At 49.4% G+C, this 19,677-nt stretch overlaps 1 protein-coding gene across 1 annotated transcript; it reads right to left on the reverse strand.

Annotated features, from left to right (window-relative positions):
- Positions 1–10,134: 10,134 nt before the first annotated feature.
- Positions 10,135–15,612, reverse strand: SERPINC1 (serpin family C member 1). Its single transcript, XM_009642669.2, has 6 exons — positions 14,675–15,612; positions 11,906–12,121; positions 11,428–11,565; positions 10,943–11,336; positions 10,546–10,610; positions 10,135–10,322 (listed from the first exon to the last, which is right to left on the reverse strand). The coding sequence occupies exons 1-6, from the start codon at positions 15,047–15,049 to the stop codon at positions 10,149–10,151; spliced, it is 1,362 nt and encodes a 453-aa protein (XP_009640964.1). The 5' UTR covers positions 15,050–15,612; the 3' UTR covers positions 10,135–10,148.
- Between the last annotated feature and the right edge of the window lie 4,065 nt (positions 15,613–19,677).

Below are 19,677 nucleotides of genomic sequence, written 5' to 3' on the forward strand. Positions count from 1 at the left end.
TGATTGAGTAAGTTCATCGAATACTCCCCAGCAAGATTAGTGCATACTCACAGCTCATGGCATAGGAAGCACTCTGCCAGCTACATGAAGTACAATTTTTAGCTACTAGATCTGGCAAATATAAAAAGACTGTAAGCTAATCTATTTCTAATTGTGGTCACCAGGTACTGTGGGCTGAGTACAAGACCCCTTCTGTGCCGTGTGCTGTACCAGTGTGTAGGAACATCATCCATCACATCAAATTCCTTTTGATTGAGGCATCCTGTAAGCAACCTTAGTGCAAAGGTGCTTCTCAGTGCAGCTGTCAGGAGAAACTGGTCTGATACCCACAGCAGATCCCGGCTGGCTGCTGGGTCGCATAGCAGTTGCTCTGATAAACCAGGTAACAGAAAAAGAAATGGAAAGCGGGCTCAGGAGAAGAGAGGTACCTTGGACCAAGCACTGGCTGCTAATTGGGCAAAAAAGAGTTATTTGACTGAGACAGTGGTCTGTATGTGGAACTTACGTAATTTTTCTGTTCAAATAACTTTTAATAACATATATGTATTAATTGTTTTTTTACAAAAAGGTAGCCCTTTCCACTGAAAATTTCCCAAGTTGATCACTAAGTAGCAGTAGCATCAGTATGCTGCATCCAGTGACTCCTCAGTGTTTAGTGGGTTGGCAACGATTTGTAAGCCAGAGGCTTTGGGCGAGGGGGTTGTGAATGCATGCTGCTGGGTGTGTTTCCCTTTAATCCTTCTGATGGCTTTGAGACATGGACCAAAAATGATTCCTTTTGTTTTAAAGCTTTAATTCTTTTCATGGAAATGTTGAAAAATCTTAGCTCCCTCCACAATTATTTATGTTCTGTTTAGTTAAATTCTCATCTGGCATCAGTTGTGATCTAAGAACAATTTCTGTAACACCCATGAGCAGGACTTTGTAGGACTTACTTTGCAGATCACAGAAGGTTTAAAAGCTGTGGCTGTAGGAGGTGATGTTTGCAACATCGTTTTTGTGCCGCCGTAGAGGTTGGGAGGGATGAGGAAGGGTCCTTGAGGAGAGCCGGTCTCTGTCGCAGTGTGGATCAAGTTGCTGGGCACTGGGGCCTGCTTGCAGGGTCCTTCAAGGTTAGAGGTGCAGATGAGATTTTCTTCAGAGAGTTTTCTCATGGCTTCCCATTGCATGAGTGCTTCAGCTGCCCACTTCGGTAGTGAACAACAGACTCTGCTGCCTTCAGTGTCGAGAATGTGGTCAGCATTGAGGCTGTGTGTTGGGAGCCTGTGGGGGAATCTTAGGAGGGGAACTGTGCGCCTTCAGAACCAAAAAGTTGAACTTGTCAGAGGCTTTTGCGAATGAGGAGTTAAACCTGCTTTTGGCAGGGTGGTGGAGTAGGCCTGGGCGTTTTGGCTATTAACATGTATTCAGATCCTTGTTTTTGCAGGGCGAGATGGGCCGTTTCAGAAATCTGGGCAAGGAAAAGTGGTAGCGTTTGAACCCTGTGTTCTCATTCCAGGTTTCCACCGAGAACCGCACCAGGTACGTTGATGCCATTGAAGGGGTGGAGGGGGAGCTGTGCCGCATTGTGTTAGGCGGCTGGGAGTGTGTATGTGTTACATTAGGGGGTGCTGGGTGCCCCGTGCTAGAGGTGACCCAGGTAAGTGGGCACCTTTTGAGACCAATAAGATGGTGAAGTATTCCTAGAAAGTGGTCTAAACTGTGCCTGTCAAGCTTTCAGAGTAGTATTTTTCTGATGAGCTAGTGAGTAGCGTTGGGAGAGGAGTGAGAAACATTTCACTGTAAGCTCCTTGCACAGTGCTTCTGCAAAGTCGCGGGGCTGTGTGGTACCAGCCCTGCACAAGCTCCCCCTTGCTCAACCCCTACTGCTACAGGCAGCATCAGTGGAGCGGGCCAAGCTGAAACTGTCTCCCTAGAAATAAGAGGGTGTTTCCCTGCAGAACATGGTACAGGAAGGGAGGGAGGGATCTGTGGGATTTGTGCCCCAGCTAGAGGCCAGGCGTTTTAGCCCTGGGCACAGAGAGCTCCAGACCTGTTGCCTGTCATTGAGGGAAGGGACTCAGGTGGGTGGTCGTCTTCTTTTCTAGAGGGAAGCTATATTGTGTGCTGGAAAAAAAAAATGCATGTGGAGTCTGGGGTAATTCTTGCTAGGAAACCAGTTATATCACTGGTTACATTCCAGCAGCAGAATAATTAACAAAATACATCTTTTTGTTAAAAAAATTAGTGTTAATTCTAACCTGGTGACAGTGATGTGCTTACATCATCTAACACATGATTCACATCACACCTCTTTCTTACAAAGCTGTGGCAAATCTCCCTACAGCTGCAGACTCATTGCGGTCTGTCAGTGGGAGGAGGCTTTTCCCCGTGTGCTGCTGAGCGCTGTAAAGGATTCAGCCCACAAAGCTACTGAAAACAGCAGCACTTCAACCACACAGATAGTTTGCCTGTGTTAGCTGGAGTTTCTTTAGATAGCCAGCGACACACCACCCAGTTCTTCCTCGCCTGAGCCTTTTGTTGTAGCAGGGAGATTATCTGCAAAGCACAAACAGAAATAGCAAGGAAAGGAGGTTGGCTTAGAGGGGAGGAGGGAGACACCTGAAATAAGAAGAGGGCTCTTCTGTTTTCAGCACTGGCTGTGGCTGTTGGCACTGGAAGCCAACAGGAGGTGTTGGGTAGAAGAGGTGAAACGGCAGCAAAGCATCATTGCGATGATGTGTCCATGTGTGTGTTAGCACCTTGTGGACACTGTGGGCAGGGAAATGCCAGTTGTAGAACCTGCCTGTGTTCAGGAGCACGCAGGAAACCCTGCTGCCTTGGGAGACAGGCGTGCAAAGATGCCTGTACCCTGTCCTAAAACGTTATAGAGCTGAGCATCATCAGTGTTTTGTGTCCTGGAGCTCTGAACGGTAACAAAGGAAAATGCATCACTCCCTGGTGAAGGCAAATGTGCTGCGCGAATTTCAGAAACACCCTCGGGAGGAACTGAAGGGTGGCAGGCGAAGGCTGGAAGTGGGTAGTACCAGACAGATTTCAAAGTGCCGTTTTCTGAATGTTAGGTTTTCTAGCACGTTTAAGCTGTTGAAGACTGAAGTTTGCTTTGTTTCAGTACTCTCTCCTTTACCTACATCATTTCTTCTATTTAAACTCAGCAGCCAAAGGGAGGGTGCAGACAAGTCTGAGCCAAACTCTTCTCAGAGGTGCACGGTGGAAGGAGGAGCAGCAGTAGGCAGAAGTTTAAACGAGGGAGATTCAGGTTAGGTATTACAAGACTTTTTTTTTTTAATTCTTCACCGTGAATATAGCCAAACAGTATTGGAACAGGTTGTCCAGAGAGGCTGTGAAATCCCCAACCTGGGAGATACTCCAGGCTTGACCAGGCAAGACCCTGAGTGACCTGCTTGAAGTTAGCCCTGCTTTGAGGGGGAAGGCAGGGCTGGGACCCAAAGGCCTCCCTCCCACCCTCCCTTGTTGTGGGCTTCTCTGTCACTCTCCTGGAGTATAAAATATTGCCCCGCTGCGTGCTGCACTGCTTAATGCAAAACAAGGGATAGAGAGTTTTATCCTACCAGTGTCTTTCCAGTTAGGATTGTTTTTCCATTTGTCAGTGATTATTCTATGAAACAGCATCTGTTTGTCTGCCATGGTCTGTGAAGTCCAGCTGCACCCCAAGCGTGAGTGCAGCCTCCAGGTTCCTGTTTCCATTAGGCTACATTAAGCTGTATATTTGTTACTTTTTTCTTTTTTTTAGTATTATCATGTAAAAATGGGCAGCTTTAATGGGCTTCCTAGTTCATATCAGTTAAACTTTTGAAACATATTCAGGTATCTGTTAAATACTGCTGTGTAAGTTCCTTGTTTAATCTGACATATTCTGATTTATTATTTTACTGCAGTTATGTAAGGCAGTACTTTAAAAAAAAATCAGTGCATTAATTTTTTGCAAACTGTCAGCTATGTTAAGCCTCCAGCTTTACTTAGTTTTTGTAAATGTACTTAACCCTCTCCCCCTCAGATCTATGGTCAAATGTCTTCATTATTTTTGTATTGCAGTGAAGCTTATTTATTTAAACCTTCATGTTATCTTTGCAGGCAGACCCAATACCATTGGCTATGAAACTGTGAATCCAATTAGAACTGAAAAATGAAGCTAGATTGGTTAGTTTTATTACTGGTCATAAAATACAGAAAGCAGCAGCATAAAAGAAGAAAAGTACAGCTGAAATTCCTCAGTCTGGGGCGGGGAGGAGGAATCACAAAAGTACAGCTGAGAAACTTCTTGAAAATTAGTTTTAACCTGATGATGTTACTTCACTAGATTCCCCATTCGGTCAAGTTCAAAAGCTGCATCTTGAGACAGAGAGATGTGTCTGGGGCATTGGTTTGGTACGGGAGTTTGTGCTCCCGTGATGCTATTTTCTTGGAGTTTACATGACGAAGGAAACTCTGTGGATTACTGTGAAGCTTTTATTTAATACTTCATTGCACGTAAATTGGTAAGTGAACACAACTCTCGGCTTAATAGAGGCGAGGGCCCGTGGGGAGGGGAAGGAAGGTGCCATTTTGTCGTGGAGGCTGGCAGCTGCGGGTTGCGCTAACAAAAGGTGGACAGTGCACTTCTCCTACTGACGGCTTTGATTTTGGCAAGAGGCACGAAGCCTCATCACCCCTGCGGCTGTCCCCTGCCTGCAGGGCGCTTTCAGTTGGCCAGAGTCAAGGTGAATTAGTCCTAAGTTTGCTCCGTAAAAACAGGGGGACGGGGTGTTGTTCACACAGGCTGTCATCAGTGCGTGTGCTTACAGGCTGAGGGCAAACAGGATCTCTGAGGGAGATTCAGGGAATGATTTTGTAGGTGGTACGCAGGTGCTTTCCTCAAGTGTTAGAAGGTTTCCAAAGCCAGGGTTATGCTGTTGGGGGAAGCAGCCGATCCAGATTGCAGGTGAATTTGGGATGGAGAGCAGAATTTTGTCAGACCCTTTGCTTAAGGCCAATTCCTTTCTGCTCCCCAGAAGTCTTGCCTGTGCAGAAAGCTGACGTGCAACAGCTTCCAGGGCTACGTTGTTGTCACAGGGCAAGTGACTGTGAGAAATATTTTGAAGTGAAAAGGGAGTGCTGTCATTCAACTAATGCATGTTTCATTTGTGTTCGTGTTTCTGAAATTGCTGACAGTTAAGACAGGCCAAGGGGTGCGAAAGTAATCCTTCTTGGTGGCAAAACAGGGACTTTTCTGGATAAGCTCTTTTAAAAGCTGAGTTAGGAAGAGAATTTTATGCAGCTGTATGTTCTTGCGGTAACATATTCCTCACCTTGTGCCCCATGCTTACAGGCAGGGTTAGCGAAGGACAAGAGAAGACCGTATCAGAGGTTAGCTCACAGAAATGAAAGCGAGCTATTCAAAGTAACTGCTTTTGTCTGAAAAGGGAAGGGAACAGATGCAGCTTTCCCCTAGGCCTCTGGTATCTTAAGCAGTAGCTGAAGCTCCCACGAGCTGTGCCCCAGTTGTCCCCAAAGCTGCCCGCTGCTCCCTCCTTTCCCCAGCATCACCCCATCTTTCCAATACAACACTGTGAATATGACACCAGTAGCTCTTTTTAACGTTTCCATTAAAACTGCTCAGAGCATGAAATGCTGTCCGACGCTGTCACCTGGTGACACTGTAGCGGAGGAGCTGTGACCAAGAGCCCTGTTCGGCTGAACAATGATCCCCAAACAGGGACACCGATGATTGAGCACTTCCTTGCGGAGCAGTAGAAGAGTATTGTAACAAGAGTTAACAATGTAAGTGGCTTTGTATAGCAATTTGCTAATCAAATTTGATTTCGTAATGAACTAAACTGACAATCAATTTCTAAAATATAAAAGCCTCTTAGAGGGAAGAGTCAAGTATGTCTTCAACAGAAAGATTAACTGGGATAACTTTTAATGAAGAGCACAGGATTTTTTCCTTTTTTTTTTTTTTTTTTTGAGCAATCTTTCCAGAAACTGAGTTGCGTTAAGCAGCAGAAGATTCACAGGACAGTAACTACCTCTCTCTCTTGGAGTGCTGAGGTTACCACACTACACACTCTATCAGCAAAGCTTTCACTTAAAACAGATTTGTTTTCCTTACCTCTGTGTTTCAGAAATGCAGGTCTGCTCTGTAAAGTGACTCTATGAAAATGGCATCTGGCAGGAGCAGGGGGAAGCCTTTCGGGGTCCATCATCCCTCTTTGCCGCCAGTTTCTCACTGTGACCCTTGCAGGTGCGCTCTGGGGCTGCGGCAGTTCAGGGTGGATTCATATTCTGCGTAGTAGCAAGCTGTCCTGCGGGCCAAAGGCTGCTGCCAGAGCTGCGAGACTGTGGGCTCGACCTCCTGCACTGGGAAATTAGTTAACGGTGTGGAAGGTAAGAGGAGAGTCCATCCCCTCCTGCCTCCAAGGGAGCAGGCAGCAGTAAAAAAGCAATAAAATAAACAAAACACTTTTATATGTTGGTCATTATTCAGCAGATCTCACTCTGCAAATTTATATATATATATACATACACAAACAGAGAGCAGATCTCTCGTGTGAAAAGGTGCCATTTTTTTCTAAACAGAGTCCCTTTCCAAACTAGAACAGCACTTTAAATAGGTTCCTCTTAAAAAAAAAAGAAAAAAAAAAAAAAAGAAAAAGAAAAGAAAAACCCTTTACTGAAGAAATGCACTTTAAATCGTAAGATGAGTATGGCTGTTGCTGGCTTTTGACACAGCTGTACAGGTAGGTGGCTTCTTGTCAGCCAGAGCCCAGGAGGGAGCGATGCTGCCAGACCCTGGACCGCAGCTCTACCTCCCGCTCCCGCAGCCCTCCCGGCCTGGCGCTGCCCCTGCCGACACTACCGACAGGAGTTTCCACCGCAACCGCAAACCCGGTTGCCGCTCAGCCGTGCTGTAGCACTAACAGGCCTGGCACGCATTGGCCTGTTAGAATACTTTTGTAATCGGTCAAAAAAACCCACCCTTGCCTGTAAAGACTATTTAAACCCTGTTTATAATAGGTTGGACGTTACACCCAGTTACAATGCAGCAGACGGCCCAGCCGTGCACAGGGCTGAGCTAAGTTGAACGAGCAAAACCACGACGAAGTTGTTGCTGGGATTGTGGGGGTTTTTTTCCATAACATGGATATGGAGCCCTAGTCAGTTCAGTATTTTTTTATTTTATTTTAAACCCAAGTTTGTGTGTCCCACATTGATTCTGCTCTGAGCTGGTTTGCAGAGTAACCATTTGTAAGAAAAATTGTGCTGTCACCTTCAACTGTTGACCTATAAATCAAACTTTTCTAGGGCAGGTGTCCTAACACTCAAGACTTACTTTCACAGTTAAGAAATTTCCTGCTGTACTAATTATTTTTTTTTTTTTGTTGCAATCCTTATTTCAAGAAAAAAAAAAAAAAAAACCACACAACTCAGTGTTCACACTAGTTTGCAGTAGGTTGAGGCGTGAGCCTGCTGTGTGTAACTTGTGGATATCGGACTGTTCTTCAGTGATTTTACAAGCTGTTCCCAAGCCGGTCCTCTACCATCGCTTTCCTGTTCCCCTTCCAGTGGGAGCTGGCAGCTAGAAGCTCTTTGGAAGGGCCGCCAGCTCTGGAGCCGATGGCGTACAGGGACGGCCAGTGCTGCTGGAAGGGGGGCAGGCCAGGCTGGTAAGAGAACCAGAGCTGGGGAAGGGGGAAATAAAACCAAGGTAGAGGGGACTGTACAATTGCGTTGAAAGCAGTTTAGCAAAAAGCGCTCTCGTTGGACAGCTTTAAGAACAATGTGAATGAAAACTTAGCAACTTGGGTAGGAATCTTTGAAAATTCTATAAATGTATACTTGAAATTCTGTTTGTATTAAAAAAACAAATCGCATTTTTCTTCTTTCTTTTAACACTGTGTAAAAGAACATTATGCATGTGAGTGGTTTGAGAATTAAATGGTTTAATACTCATATCCTCGTCTGTGTCTTGCAGCTCACTGGTCTGATCCGACATTGATTTTCTCTTCGCTGCCCGCTTCAAATCCACCACGGTGCGAGAGCCTGGGCCCTGCTCTATGCAGCTCCGTGCTGCCCTAAGCTTAGGAGCGTGGGAGAGGCTGGGCAGGGCCAGGCTGCTTTCCCTGGTATCTTAGATGACTTCTGGTTTGGTTGGGTTTTGGTTTGGTTTTTTATGAGCTTTGCCTCATTGCTTCTGCAGGCTCAGCCCTTTTTGCTCTCACTGTGTAGAAAAAAAGCACTGCGCTCCCGCTGCAGACCAGGCGCCCAATTCCCATTGCAGCAAGAGGGCTTTCCCAGCTGCCGCTGGCAGGTGAGGCATTGCAGCTCAGCACCATGCTTGGGAGAGACCCAGGCATTTCCTCAGCCCTCCTCTTTCACCAGCCTCCACCTCTGTAGCCTGGAGCACAGCCGCAGAGCTTACAGGAGCAGACTGCATGTTGCTGGAGCCGCGCAATGAGGTGGCAAGCAGAAGATAGGATCCAGCAAGAGAAGACGCAGTGGTGAGCGCCAGAGGAGGAAATGAGAAGAACTTTCTGAAGACTTAGTGATTTCCAAAACGCTCCCCTTTTTCTTCCAGGGCCCCAGCTTCTGCATTGAAGTAGCTGCATGCACAGCTTCTTCCAGAGGCATTACTCTAGGCAAGCATGTCAGCACAAGAAGGGTAAGTGCTTTACAGGTCTCGTGTGCGTGTAGGGGACTGATGGCTACGGCCCCATGATACAACAGAGGAGGTGCCTCTCCGTGTCCAAACCACACACTGCTTACAACGCAAACACAGATGCTCAAACTTTCCTACCGGACGACAGAAAACAGAAGGCTACAAAACCTTCCAAAACTACAGAGACGTCCCCAGACATGTACAGAGATCTTCCCTGAAGTGGCCAAACACCTTCTCATACCAGCTCTGCCACAGACTGGCACATCTAAGTTAACTCCCTCATTGGGTGGCTTCCTGTGGCCACTGCTGCCGAGAGGAAGCTTTTATAAAGGCGGATGTTTTGCTGGTTCTACAAAATTCAGAGTGAACTGCACGCTGGGGGACTGCCATCTACCAGTATTCCAGCAGCTGTCTGCACACAACGCTTCTGTAACCTGGGATGACAACAGGACAGGACCATGCTTTCACCTCTCATCTTGTTCTAAACAGCTGCCCTAAGTGCAGAAATCTGAAAGGAAAGCTCACCACGTTTTCTTCTGCATCTTGAAGACAGCCCTGCCAGAGGTCCTATAGTGGTGTGGCCACCGTGGGCGGACCAGGGGTTGGATCACACACGTGGCATGGCAGCAGGCCAGGACACTTCAGCTCTAGGAGTAAACTTGCAAGGCAAAATAGGGATTTTTAACGCAGAGTTATGGATGTCGGTTGCCTTACCTGGGCATTGTCACGGTTCATCGACACGCCCGCTACAGTAACTTCTAGCATGGAACTAGTTTAAAGCTTACTACTCAAAAAGACGGTTCCACAGCCTTGGCTACATGAGGCTTTAACTAGCGACTGCTCAGTGCGTGGAGGCGTGGGACACGCCAGACCTGTTGGCAAGCAGGGCTCCCGTGTTTGGCAGCTCCACCACCCACCTGCTGTTCCACACAAAGCTGTGTAAAGACCTGTCTGTCCCAGCCAGCAGATGCCGTTTGGCTGCTGTTGTTCCATTGACCTCTTCAGCAGGGGGGTGTTCTGCTGGGACCGGGGCGTGCAGGGAAGGACCCATTTATTGAAAAAGGAAAGTTTAAATAAGTGACTTTTAGTGAAAACTGTCCATTCACAGATCGGTTTCTTACATACAGATCTATAGGTTTTTAATGTACCAGGGGATCAGGAGTTACAGTTTGAGGCCTGAAAGGGAGGAGGGTCGGATACAAGAATGACAGCGATGCTGGACTCAGGCTTAGGTGCTACAAAAGTACAGGCGCCAGAAAAAATTCAGCTTCCCTTTGAGTGAAGGATGGAGCAGGTGAGGTGCCCTCTGAGCCCCCGCACCTGACACAGCCAGGGGAGCGGTAACAGCCCAGCTGGATACAGTCCCCCCCTGCAGCTCGCACCAAACAGTAAGACCAACCACCCCAGGAGCAGCCCGGGCTTTGTGGCAATACCCTACTGCCCCTTTTCCAGAGGTGGGGATGGGAGAAGCAAGGCCCTGACAGCCCCTTTAGGAGCAAGGATCAGCTATTCTGCCCATGAAGATGATGGAGTTGAGGGCGGCTTCCCGGATGAAAAGCAGGAAGGGCCTGTTGGCATTGAAGATTATTCTGTTCATGGGGAAGGAACGGCCGGAGACGATGACAGCTGTAGCAGCTGTTGCCTCGCTGCCTTCTTCATTCACCTACCAACCAAAAGAGAAGATGGGGTTAAAATACGGGCATTACGCAGCATGTATAGGGCTCTCCCTACTTCCCCACGGGAGGAGGGTGCCAAGCTCCCACTTCCCCCCAAAGCCCCAGATTGCTGAGGAAGTGGACAGCATGGGTTCAGAGCTATATTTCTTCTAATGCTTCATGTTTTTAAAAACAAAGAGGAAGACAATCCTGGGACAAAACAAGGCTCACCTCGAGGAAGGCTTTGTGGAAAGCCTCAGATACATACAGGTCTGTACGGCCCTCTGCAATGATACCTGAAACACAAAATGGAGAAAGTTAAAACTCTGGTTTTGGACAACAGCTCAAGAGAAAACACGCTTCCATCCTTCACGGCCTGTGTTCAAGTGGAAGGCATGTCTGCCCTAAAACAAAAATACCCTCCACCAACCACGATTGATTGCTTAACTCCCATGCCCTTTAGTGCAGAGCAGGGCTGCATGTCCATGACGCGACTGACCACAGAGTCCATCGCTGACTACATCTAAATGCTTTCATGTTCTCATTCCTCACGTGCTGCCTCACTTACTGCCCTGGTGTACAGTTACCCCCCACCTCCACACTGCACCACCCCGTCTCCACATCTGACCTGGGAGTCTGGCATTTTCTGGACTGAAGAGGTCTTCCAGTCCCATTTTTCTCAGCTGATCCTTGACACTGAAGTTGTCCTCGACGCGGAAGCGAGGGAGGTAGACGAAGAGAGAGACCTCCGTCATGGAGTCTATCCAGCCCTGCAGCCTCTCTGACGTCAGCTCTCGCTCCACCTCCACCAACGACGTCCCGGCACTGGGCAGGACCAGCACCATTGTGATATCATCCCCTTTGTAAGGCAGCTCCAGCACCTGGACTTTGTCCTCAGGGATGGATACATGGCGGAATTTGGACTCTTGGTACATAATTGGGACTTTGCAGGTCTCACCATTGGCTTTATGAAATAAATCCAGTTTTGTGTTTGGAGCTGGGAACTGCGATTTCCAGTGCCCCTAAAAGGGAGAGGGGGAGGACAGAGACAAACATGAGCATCATGTTTTCCCCCAGGGGAACAGGCTGCTCCCCCACTTTTGTTAGCCATACCTTAAAATAAATGGTGTTGACCAGGACCAAGACAGTGAGACCATCAATACTTTTTTCCGGGAGCACTTCTGTAATGCGCTTCTCTGTCTTATTAGCCACCCACTCATTAATGATCTTCCTGGAAAGTTCTGGCTTCTCCTGAAGGAAGAGACCAAAAAAAAGGTTAAGTCAAGGGTTTTAAACACCTTTTTTTATCCCTCCTACAGGAGACAGATTATCGGGGTGTGCGCTCAGGGAGGACTCTGCTCCCAGCGTAGTGCTACAGCATTTGGAAATGAGGGGTGGGGAAGCGACTGCAGTTAAGGTGAGCTGGGACAGGAGGAGCTGTGCCCCATACTCCCTCCTGCCTTCACCAATGTCCCACACCCAGACCACGGCACTCCCTGCGGGCACAAGGTGAGGATGCAGCAAAAGCAGAAGGACGGGGAGGAAAAATCTCCAACCAAACAACGAGAAACCTTGAGCAGTTCAAACTCACTTTGAAGTTCAAGGGCCAGAGTTTCGCTCCATAAACTATTTCACTAATGTTCTGGTAAGTCTCATTAAAGACCAAAGATTTCTCCCCGAAGAGGCGGTTGGCTGATACCAGCTCTGAGGATTTGTTGGCTTTCCTGTAAAGCCGGCAGTTCAGCTTGGCAAAGAAGAAGTGGATCTGATCCGATGTCTTCTCTGAAATGGTGTCAAACTGAAAGACCTGGAGGAGCCAAACAGCAAGAAGGAATCCATGAGCAGGTTCTTGTGCTCCCATAGCTCCCAAGCCCCTCAGACAGTGGTACTGCAGCCTTTGCCTGCTGCTCAACAGCCTGAATCATTGGAACCAAGAAGTCTGCAGGCCCTCAGAGCTTCACCCTCCATGTTTAATTTGGAACCCAAATCTATGTAAAAAGCAACACATTACTAGCCCAAGACCTTGTTTTGGAGTCCAAAATGCAGGATTAAATGCTGCTCAGCACGCAGAGGTACTGCTTCTCTTTCTAACCCTGGCTCCCTTGCTCTCCATACTCTGCCTTTGATGGGTCCTGCCTTCTGACTGCCTTGACCCAGCATCTTACCCAAGAGGACACTCCAGCTCTTGCTTGCTGAAGTCCCTTCCCTAGAGCTAGGAGCAGGGCGCCTGCCTGGATCTGCCTCTTTCTCTGCCTCTGTTCCCCATGTGCTTACGTTGCCCGGGCTGTCAGGGGAAGATGCATCATTTTGCCATTTTGCATATGTCTGCCTCAAACGTGGGCATGACTTCGCTACACCCTTTAGGTGCCTGTGCTGAAGACACACTAAGGTCTTGGAGATGTTTTCCCCTGTGCACTCTGGCCCCTGCTAGGGAAGTAGATTCTAGCTTGGCATATGAACCACAAGGCTTTCCCCAGTGCTGATAAAATTAACACAATTTACGCACAGTGTTCACAGACCCTCTGCCACACCCCAGCGAGAGCCTCTCACGAGATGAGGATCGGGCTGACGGGGCCTGGAAGCAGCTCTCGGGTCAGTGCAAGTCACAGGAGGACTCACACAAGGTCTGCGCTAAACCCTCCTGTGATGATGCCAAAGGCTGCTCCTTCCCAGGAGCGGTTCTCATGGCCTGTTGAGTAATTCTGGTACATGTTATCTATTTTTTTGCAGGGAACGGGACTATGTAGCAATCATTTTGAGGGTAGATTTCTGCAGCACAGTGAATTTTTTTCTTATCTGCTCCTAGTTGCCAGTTGGAAGGACAGTTATGATTTCTCTAATACCATCCAACCTCAGGGCTTTAAGGCACAGAAAATCCCATAGCATGTTGCTCCACATAAACATCCAGGATCTCTGGATTTCCTACGAGGCAAAGGTGCTGTTACTGGCCCTTTTGTATGGAAAAGGGGGTTAGGAGTGCAGCTCTGCATCCTGGGTGGCTCAGTGAGAGAAGGGTCCCCTTCCAGTGGGAAGGGCTGCCCAGAGGGGAAGGCACAAGTGAAGATTTTGGAGATGTGGTTCACTGCTCTGTTCAAACAGTGCGGATAACAGGCAGGAGACCCCAACATTACTTACTCCAGAGGCAGGATCTGCAAGGACAGCGGTGGTGGGGAGAAGCAGAGCAGTTTGATTCACACCACCTTGTTGCAGGGAGAAAGGCCCCTCTGGGCTGTAGCCACCCGTCTGCGAGGAAACTACGGGCAGTATCAACCCCCCGTGGCAGACGAGCGGGTCAGACAGTGAGAAGGGTGCTTGGATGGGCAGGGGGCTGATAGGTCCCACAGAAGAGCCAGAACTCAGGATTACCTCTCAGTCCAGGACCAAGTCCTCCCCGCTCCAAGTTCAGGAGCCACAGCTGGAGGGAGACGCTCGCTGCGTACAGGCTCCCCTGCCTGGGAAGCTCAGGCCCTTACTGTGCTGCTGAAATAGTGTCCAACACAAGCAGACAGAAGCTATTTATTCCTGGCTGAGTGCTCAGACTGCCCTTAAACTCACTACAAGGAGGCCCTCAAGAAATAACTGTTGTTCCTGTGCTCCCACAGAGTGGCAGAGCCCTGGAAGCGCGGGAGTCCTCCCCGCTCCAAGTTCAGGAGCCACAGCTGGAGGGAGACGCTCGCTGCGTACAGGCTCCCCTGCCTGGGAAGCTCAGGCCCTTACTGTGCTGCTGAAATAGTGTCCAACACAAGCAGACAGAAGCTATTTATTCCTGGCTGAGTGCTCAGACTGCCCTTAAACTCACTACAAGGAGGCCCTCAAGAAATAACTGTTGTTCCTGTGCTCCCAGAGTGGCAGAGCCCTGGAAGCCAGGTGGACTGCAGGGTGTCCCATGTGTCTTATTTTTGTCCCAAAGGAAAGAGGGGGTGTGATAAAGAGCTTCTCCCAATGGGACTTGATATCATGGCTTTTCCTGCTTTCTGCATAAGAAAATGCTTAGCTATCTGCTCAGCTACATGCTTGCCCAATCTGCAAGAAACAAACTGTTCCCATTCCCTTCCTTCGTCTCCCAAATGGGTTTCCCTTCCTCCAGATGAAAACTAACCTCTCAAAACCAGGAAATCCACCCTGAGTGCTGGGTCTAAATAGGGAGTCAGAGGAAAAAGCTGGGTTCTAAACAAATCCAGAGACAAGCAGCCTGTCTATGTCCTTCCCCAGGGGCTTGTTTAAATAAAGGCCTCCCTCCCCAAGCCAGGGAGCCATTCGGACCCAGAGAGCCCTTTAGCAGCAGTCAGCCACTATCACCTTTGCTGTCTTTCAGACCCTGGTGACAGCTACAGGAAAAGGCTGAGGAAGCGCCACCGACCTCCATGAGCTGCCGGAGGGTGTTACCGCAAGCGCCGAGCTTGGTCATGGCAAAAGCTGTAGAAATGCTGAGGGGCGACATGAAGATGTTTTCCCCATTATTCTTGGAGTCAGCCAGGTACTTGTAGAAGAGAACAGCAAAGCGCGAGTTGGCCTTCGACAGCTCCCAGACCCGGGGGTTAGTATATTCTGGGAGCTTGCCGTTCCTCGGCTCTTGCCCCTCACCCTCCTGGAGCTTCTTTTCGGGGTTGCGATAGATGCAGATGGGGTTCACCGGGATGTCGCGTGGCTTTGCAGCGCAGACATCTTCCACAACGTAGTGCTCAGGGGCAGCCAGACCCCAGACACTGAAGAGGCACAACACGAAAAGATGCATTGTCCTGGAACCAGAAAGAGAGAGCTTATACACACTCGCCTGCCTAGAAAACCCACCCTGCTACCGCAGCCCATGGGCCCTGTTTCAGCCAACATCAGAGTGACAGGAGCCCCATGGTCCCCCCTCCAATCGTCCTTTTGTCCTGCAGCAGCAGGATAAATCAGGACAGATGCCACCAGCAGGACAAGCGTGCCTCTGAGCACACACCGCTTTTAGAAATAACACGCTCTGCTTTCCTAGAGCCCTGGGTGCCCTCTTTTTAAGCAGCAGGCTGACGAGTTTGTACAAAAACGTATAGATTGAACTTCTGAGCCTGCCCCATCAGCCAACAAAAGGACTCTGCCTGTGACAGGAGCCAGCACGGAGCCGCCAAAGCCACCCGGCTGCCCCAACCTGCAGTCCAGGAGCATTCACGATTCTTTACAGAACCAAGCCGTCTTCCTCATGGGGAGAGCCCCCAGCTGTCCCAAGCTCCACAGACTAGTTGGCTTTAGACAAAATGGTTTTGACTGTTTCCTTCCCCTTTTTCCCGGGGGAATCCCCTAGTTTTCCTGGTCCCTTTTCTCCCTTCACCTGAGCTCCTCTTCAATTACTGTTTGTAGGGCTCACCTCAGCTCTACACTATTTAAGCTAGTGATGGACGAAACACTACAGCAGAGAAGGGAGGTGATAAGGAAGAGGCATCCAGGGGAGTTGGCCCCTCCATGCGTTGAGCATCTTTAATCCCTACAGCGTGTGTTTTATAAGCACGTAGGGTGTAGCTGCTACATCACAGCTATTCCTGTCCAGAGTTCACAACACCTCAATGCAAACTGGCTCTCCCTGTACCCAAGAAGGGTAGGCTGATGTTAATAACCATGTTCCAGCAAAAGCAGGTCTCTGAAAATCTCCCAGCAAGGCAGAGATAATTCATATTTTCCACCTTTGCTAAGGCAGGGGATCTGCACGCCCCATCAGCTCTGGCGGCAAGGCCTTATCAGTCACCCTACGGCCGATTAAATGGCACACGAGATTTCCTGTGCGCTGCGGTTTTGCGATGCCCTTTACGTGACTCTGTGTTGGGTTTGTTCACACACCCCGTGGGAGGAAGCTCACGGACCGCAGTCACAACAGCTTGGGAAACAACTACTGGAAAGGGCTGGCAGCCCGCCCAGGACTCGCTCACCGAGGAAGACTTTTTCAAAGAGGTGTCTAAACCTGGGAGGGTCTCTGCCTGCCCCCACGTACTCACTGCCGCAGCTACCAAGCACTTTAGTGACTAGCAAGTCACTAAATGGAAGATCAGCTGCATTTAGCACTGGTGATCTCCGTGTCTGTGGTCCCACCAGCCCTGGTGGGCCAGCACCCGGGGGCGGGAGGAGGAAAACGGGAGCGGCTCAAGGGCTGATCTGGGACACAGGAGACCTCTGAGTTCTTTTACAACCCCCTCACTGGGCTCTTGAGCAATGACTTCATCTTGGCTCCAGTTCCTCCGCAAAAGCAGAAATTACTTCATTTGGCACCAGGACCATATCGAGCCCTAAGGGGCCCTCTCTAGCATATGCTAATAGCATAGCAACAAGTACCGCAGGAAAACATGCAAAACAAGATGTACTTGCTCAGGCCATGGCCACTGCTCTTGCTGGTAACAACAGTCTTTCAAAAGGTTTGGAGTAGATGCAACATCACAAAGGGGGGGGGGGGAATCTAAAAGGGGAAGGAAGTCAACCAAATACAGAAACAAAAAACAACACTTGGGGCAGAAGGGCAAGAGAAAGGAAAACTATTCAGACAATTGAAAGTACTCCAGGAAGCGCTGCTGTTCCGAAACTCTCCCTCCTACAGGAAAAATCAGCCAGCAACAAGCCAGGCACACTTCTGTGCTCCGCAGCCCTAGGGCCAGGACCAGAGCAACCCTTCGCTGCCTGCCAGCTGCCCTCCCTCACCCACACTTAATTCTCCCTGGCTCCAGCAGCACGGACATGCCCGTGGCCAGTCCCACCGCAGAAAGGACAAGGACAACCTCGCTGCGGTCCCTGCCCTGTCACCCTGCTGACCTCCAGGGAAAGGCATGCCCGCAAGTATGTGCTGACCTGCCTGTACAAGCACGACTGCCTGCCTCTGTCAACACAGAGGCAGACTGCGGTGTCTGCCATCGCACAACGTGCTGCTAATCTCACATTTAAAACCCAAAGCGCGAGAGCAGGGAAAGCACCTCTTCTTCATCCTGTCCTGATTAAATGGGAAACACTCCCCCTTTCTACTTTAAAGTCTGGACTCCATCAGCTTAGAGGAGATACAGGACTTCATACTAATGCCTTAAACCAAATTTATCAGCCACTAGGGTCAGCTCAGGCCCTGACGTACCCGATCTATGTACACAGCATTTCCTGCAAGGGGGGAAATGCAGGACTTGTGGTGAACTACGACCCTGAGAGGCGACAGCTGCCCTTTAGAGCAAGAGCCCTTGCTGCAGTGCTTGGCCAAAACCCATTCCTCCTCCCTCCACAGCTCTTTGACACCGCCCTCTCCCCCTGCAGCACCGCCATGCACTCCATATGCCAACTGCTTTCATCCTGAAAGGATCCCAAAAGTATTACTGCAACATCGCTGTCCGAAAGGGGTTACTGGTGAGGAAGAATGTAAAAATTAGGAAGGGGTCTTTTCCCCTGCTTCACCCCTGTAAGAAGCGTAGAAAGCCAAGCAGCAAGTTGCTGATTCTGCACAAAACTAGAAGGCTCTGGACAAGTGCACAGAAACTCCTCTCCATCCCACGCCTGCTGTGAGCACAGCCAGGCAGCGCAGGACATCCCCATCCCACTGTTTCTCATCGCTGCATGAAAGGACGACTAACCAGGCTTGCAGAAGCTGTGAACCTCCCACAGCACCCATGCAGTGTGCTAAAGAGCCCAGAAAACATTAAGTAGCTCAAACCATTTTGAGATTGACTTAGGCTCTTGAGGAGAAAAGCCTTCCATGTCGTTGTTCCCCCCGCCTTCCCCCCAAAAAAACCCCAAAAGAGTGCAAAGCAATTCAGCAGCGTTCTTTTGCAGCCAGGCAAGAGATCAGTGATCACTCAGAACAACCTGACCCTATGGATTGCTCTCCACACTGTGAGGCATTGCTACAGGTCAGGCATAAAAGTCAAGCACGACACATCAGTGAGCTGTACAGAAGTGAGCCTTCGCGAGGGCTGGGATGGGGAGGCCCTCTCTCAAAATGGCTCCTCAGGCCCATGCCCAGAACAAAAAACACTCTGGCAGCAGCTAAAATCCATAGGCTCTTACAAAGGGAAACGCACTTGTGACAAGGAGTTAATTAATAATGAAAGGTTAGTGGAATCTGTTTCCCTTACCTGCCCCCGTACCTCCAGCCTTCTCCTAGGACGTAAACGCAACTGTTGAGAGGACAGGCAGTCTTGCTTGAGCCGAAACCAGTGTCCCCACTGGATTTCTGTGCTCGGGCAGAGCCGAGAGGAAAGCAGGGGAGGGTGGGAGGGGAGTAGGATGCTGAGGCCAAAGGCTGATGACCAGCTACAGAAGGTTAAGCAAAGAGCAGAAAAAAGCAATGTTTAGTTTGAAAGAGGTTTTAAAGTTCAATCTGACAAGGGAAAGTTCGACCACCTACCCCACGCAAGTGCCAGATGCCTTCAGCTCTTGCCAACAGAAAATTAACTGCTCATACCATGAAAGAAAACCAACCCAAACCCCAACACCCCAAATTTTCAAGAGTTCAAATAAATATGATGATCTAAGGTATTTGTAAATCTTTGGTGTCTTGTAGCTCAACAAATTGCTTCCCTCTGCCCCAAGCCCTGTCACCCCCCTATTCCCAAACAAGTTGGGAGCCCCAGTTCACGCTCTGCACACCCACCTTTTCGCTTGCACGACTGGAAAGCTGAGGGTTAACAGCATGTCCCCCCCGCCCCCAGCCCTGGGGTGGCAGGGTTCAGAGCAGGAGTGAGCAACACAATTTCAGATCTAGGATGCAGTTGCTCTACAAATTCCTCCTGAAGGTCAAAACCCAGGAGCTGGCTGGCTCAGTGGGTGCTAAAGCTGCCCTGTTACTGGCCTCCACTAAGAGGCCAGGTCTGAATGGAAAATGTAGCTGCAAACTGGTTTGTGAGAAAGTAAACGACCTTACTATACCAGTAAGGGCTAGAATAAAAATGGGACAGAGACTGTGGAAACCAATGCATGTGGAAAAAAAGGGCAACATGCTCCGGACCCAACTTTGCTTTCGGGGGTTCCCCTGCATAGTCTGGGACCACACGTGCCACTCTTAAAAACTGCCTCTGCCCAACAGGACATCCCTCTTGCTCTCCCATCAGTTCTATAATCGGGGGTATCTTCAAAAGCAAGCGCAACAGCTACACAATCCCCTCTCAACACTGCCCAGCACCACAGACAAACGCCCGCTCCTCAGAATTGCTTTCTGCCTGACCGCCGATGGGGCCGGACCCGCAGGGTGAGTTGGTGAGTAACCCGTGGGTCAGGCATCTGCGACCTGCAGGAGGCAAAGCATCCTTTCTCAGAAAGGGCTCTCATGCCGTACCTTGTTGCTCCAAGGGGCTGCTGGTTTAATTTTCCAAGGTAAGTCATACACTTGCAGGTCCCAGGGTCTTTGCGAGGAGTTAGGGATCCTCCACA

This window comes from Egretta garzetta, unplaced genomic scaffold (assembly GCF_000687185.1).
Source record: "Egretta garzetta isolate BGI_Z169 unplaced genomic scaffold, ASM68718v1 scaffold187, whole genome shotgun sequence".
In the NCBI taxonomy this organism is placed as follows: Eukaryota; Metazoa; Chordata; class Aves; order Pelecaniformes; family Ardeidae; genus Egretta; species Egretta garzetta.

Excerpts from the sequence above, each read along its gene's own strand:
- SERPINC1 (XM_009642669.2), bottom strand. The coding sequence starts at position 15,049 with ATGCATCTTTTCGTGTTGTGCCTCTTCAGTGTCTGGGGTCTGGCTGCC. Across the intron at positions 11,566-11,905 it reads TCTGGCCCTTGAACTTCAAA|GAGAAGCCAGAACTTTCCAG; the intron begins GTGAGTTTGAAC and ends CTCTTCCTTCAG. Across the intron at positions 10,323-10,545 it reads TCCACAAAGCCTTCCTCGAG|GTGAATGAAGAAGGCAGCGA; the intron begins GTGAGCCTTGTT and ends TTTGGTTGGTAG.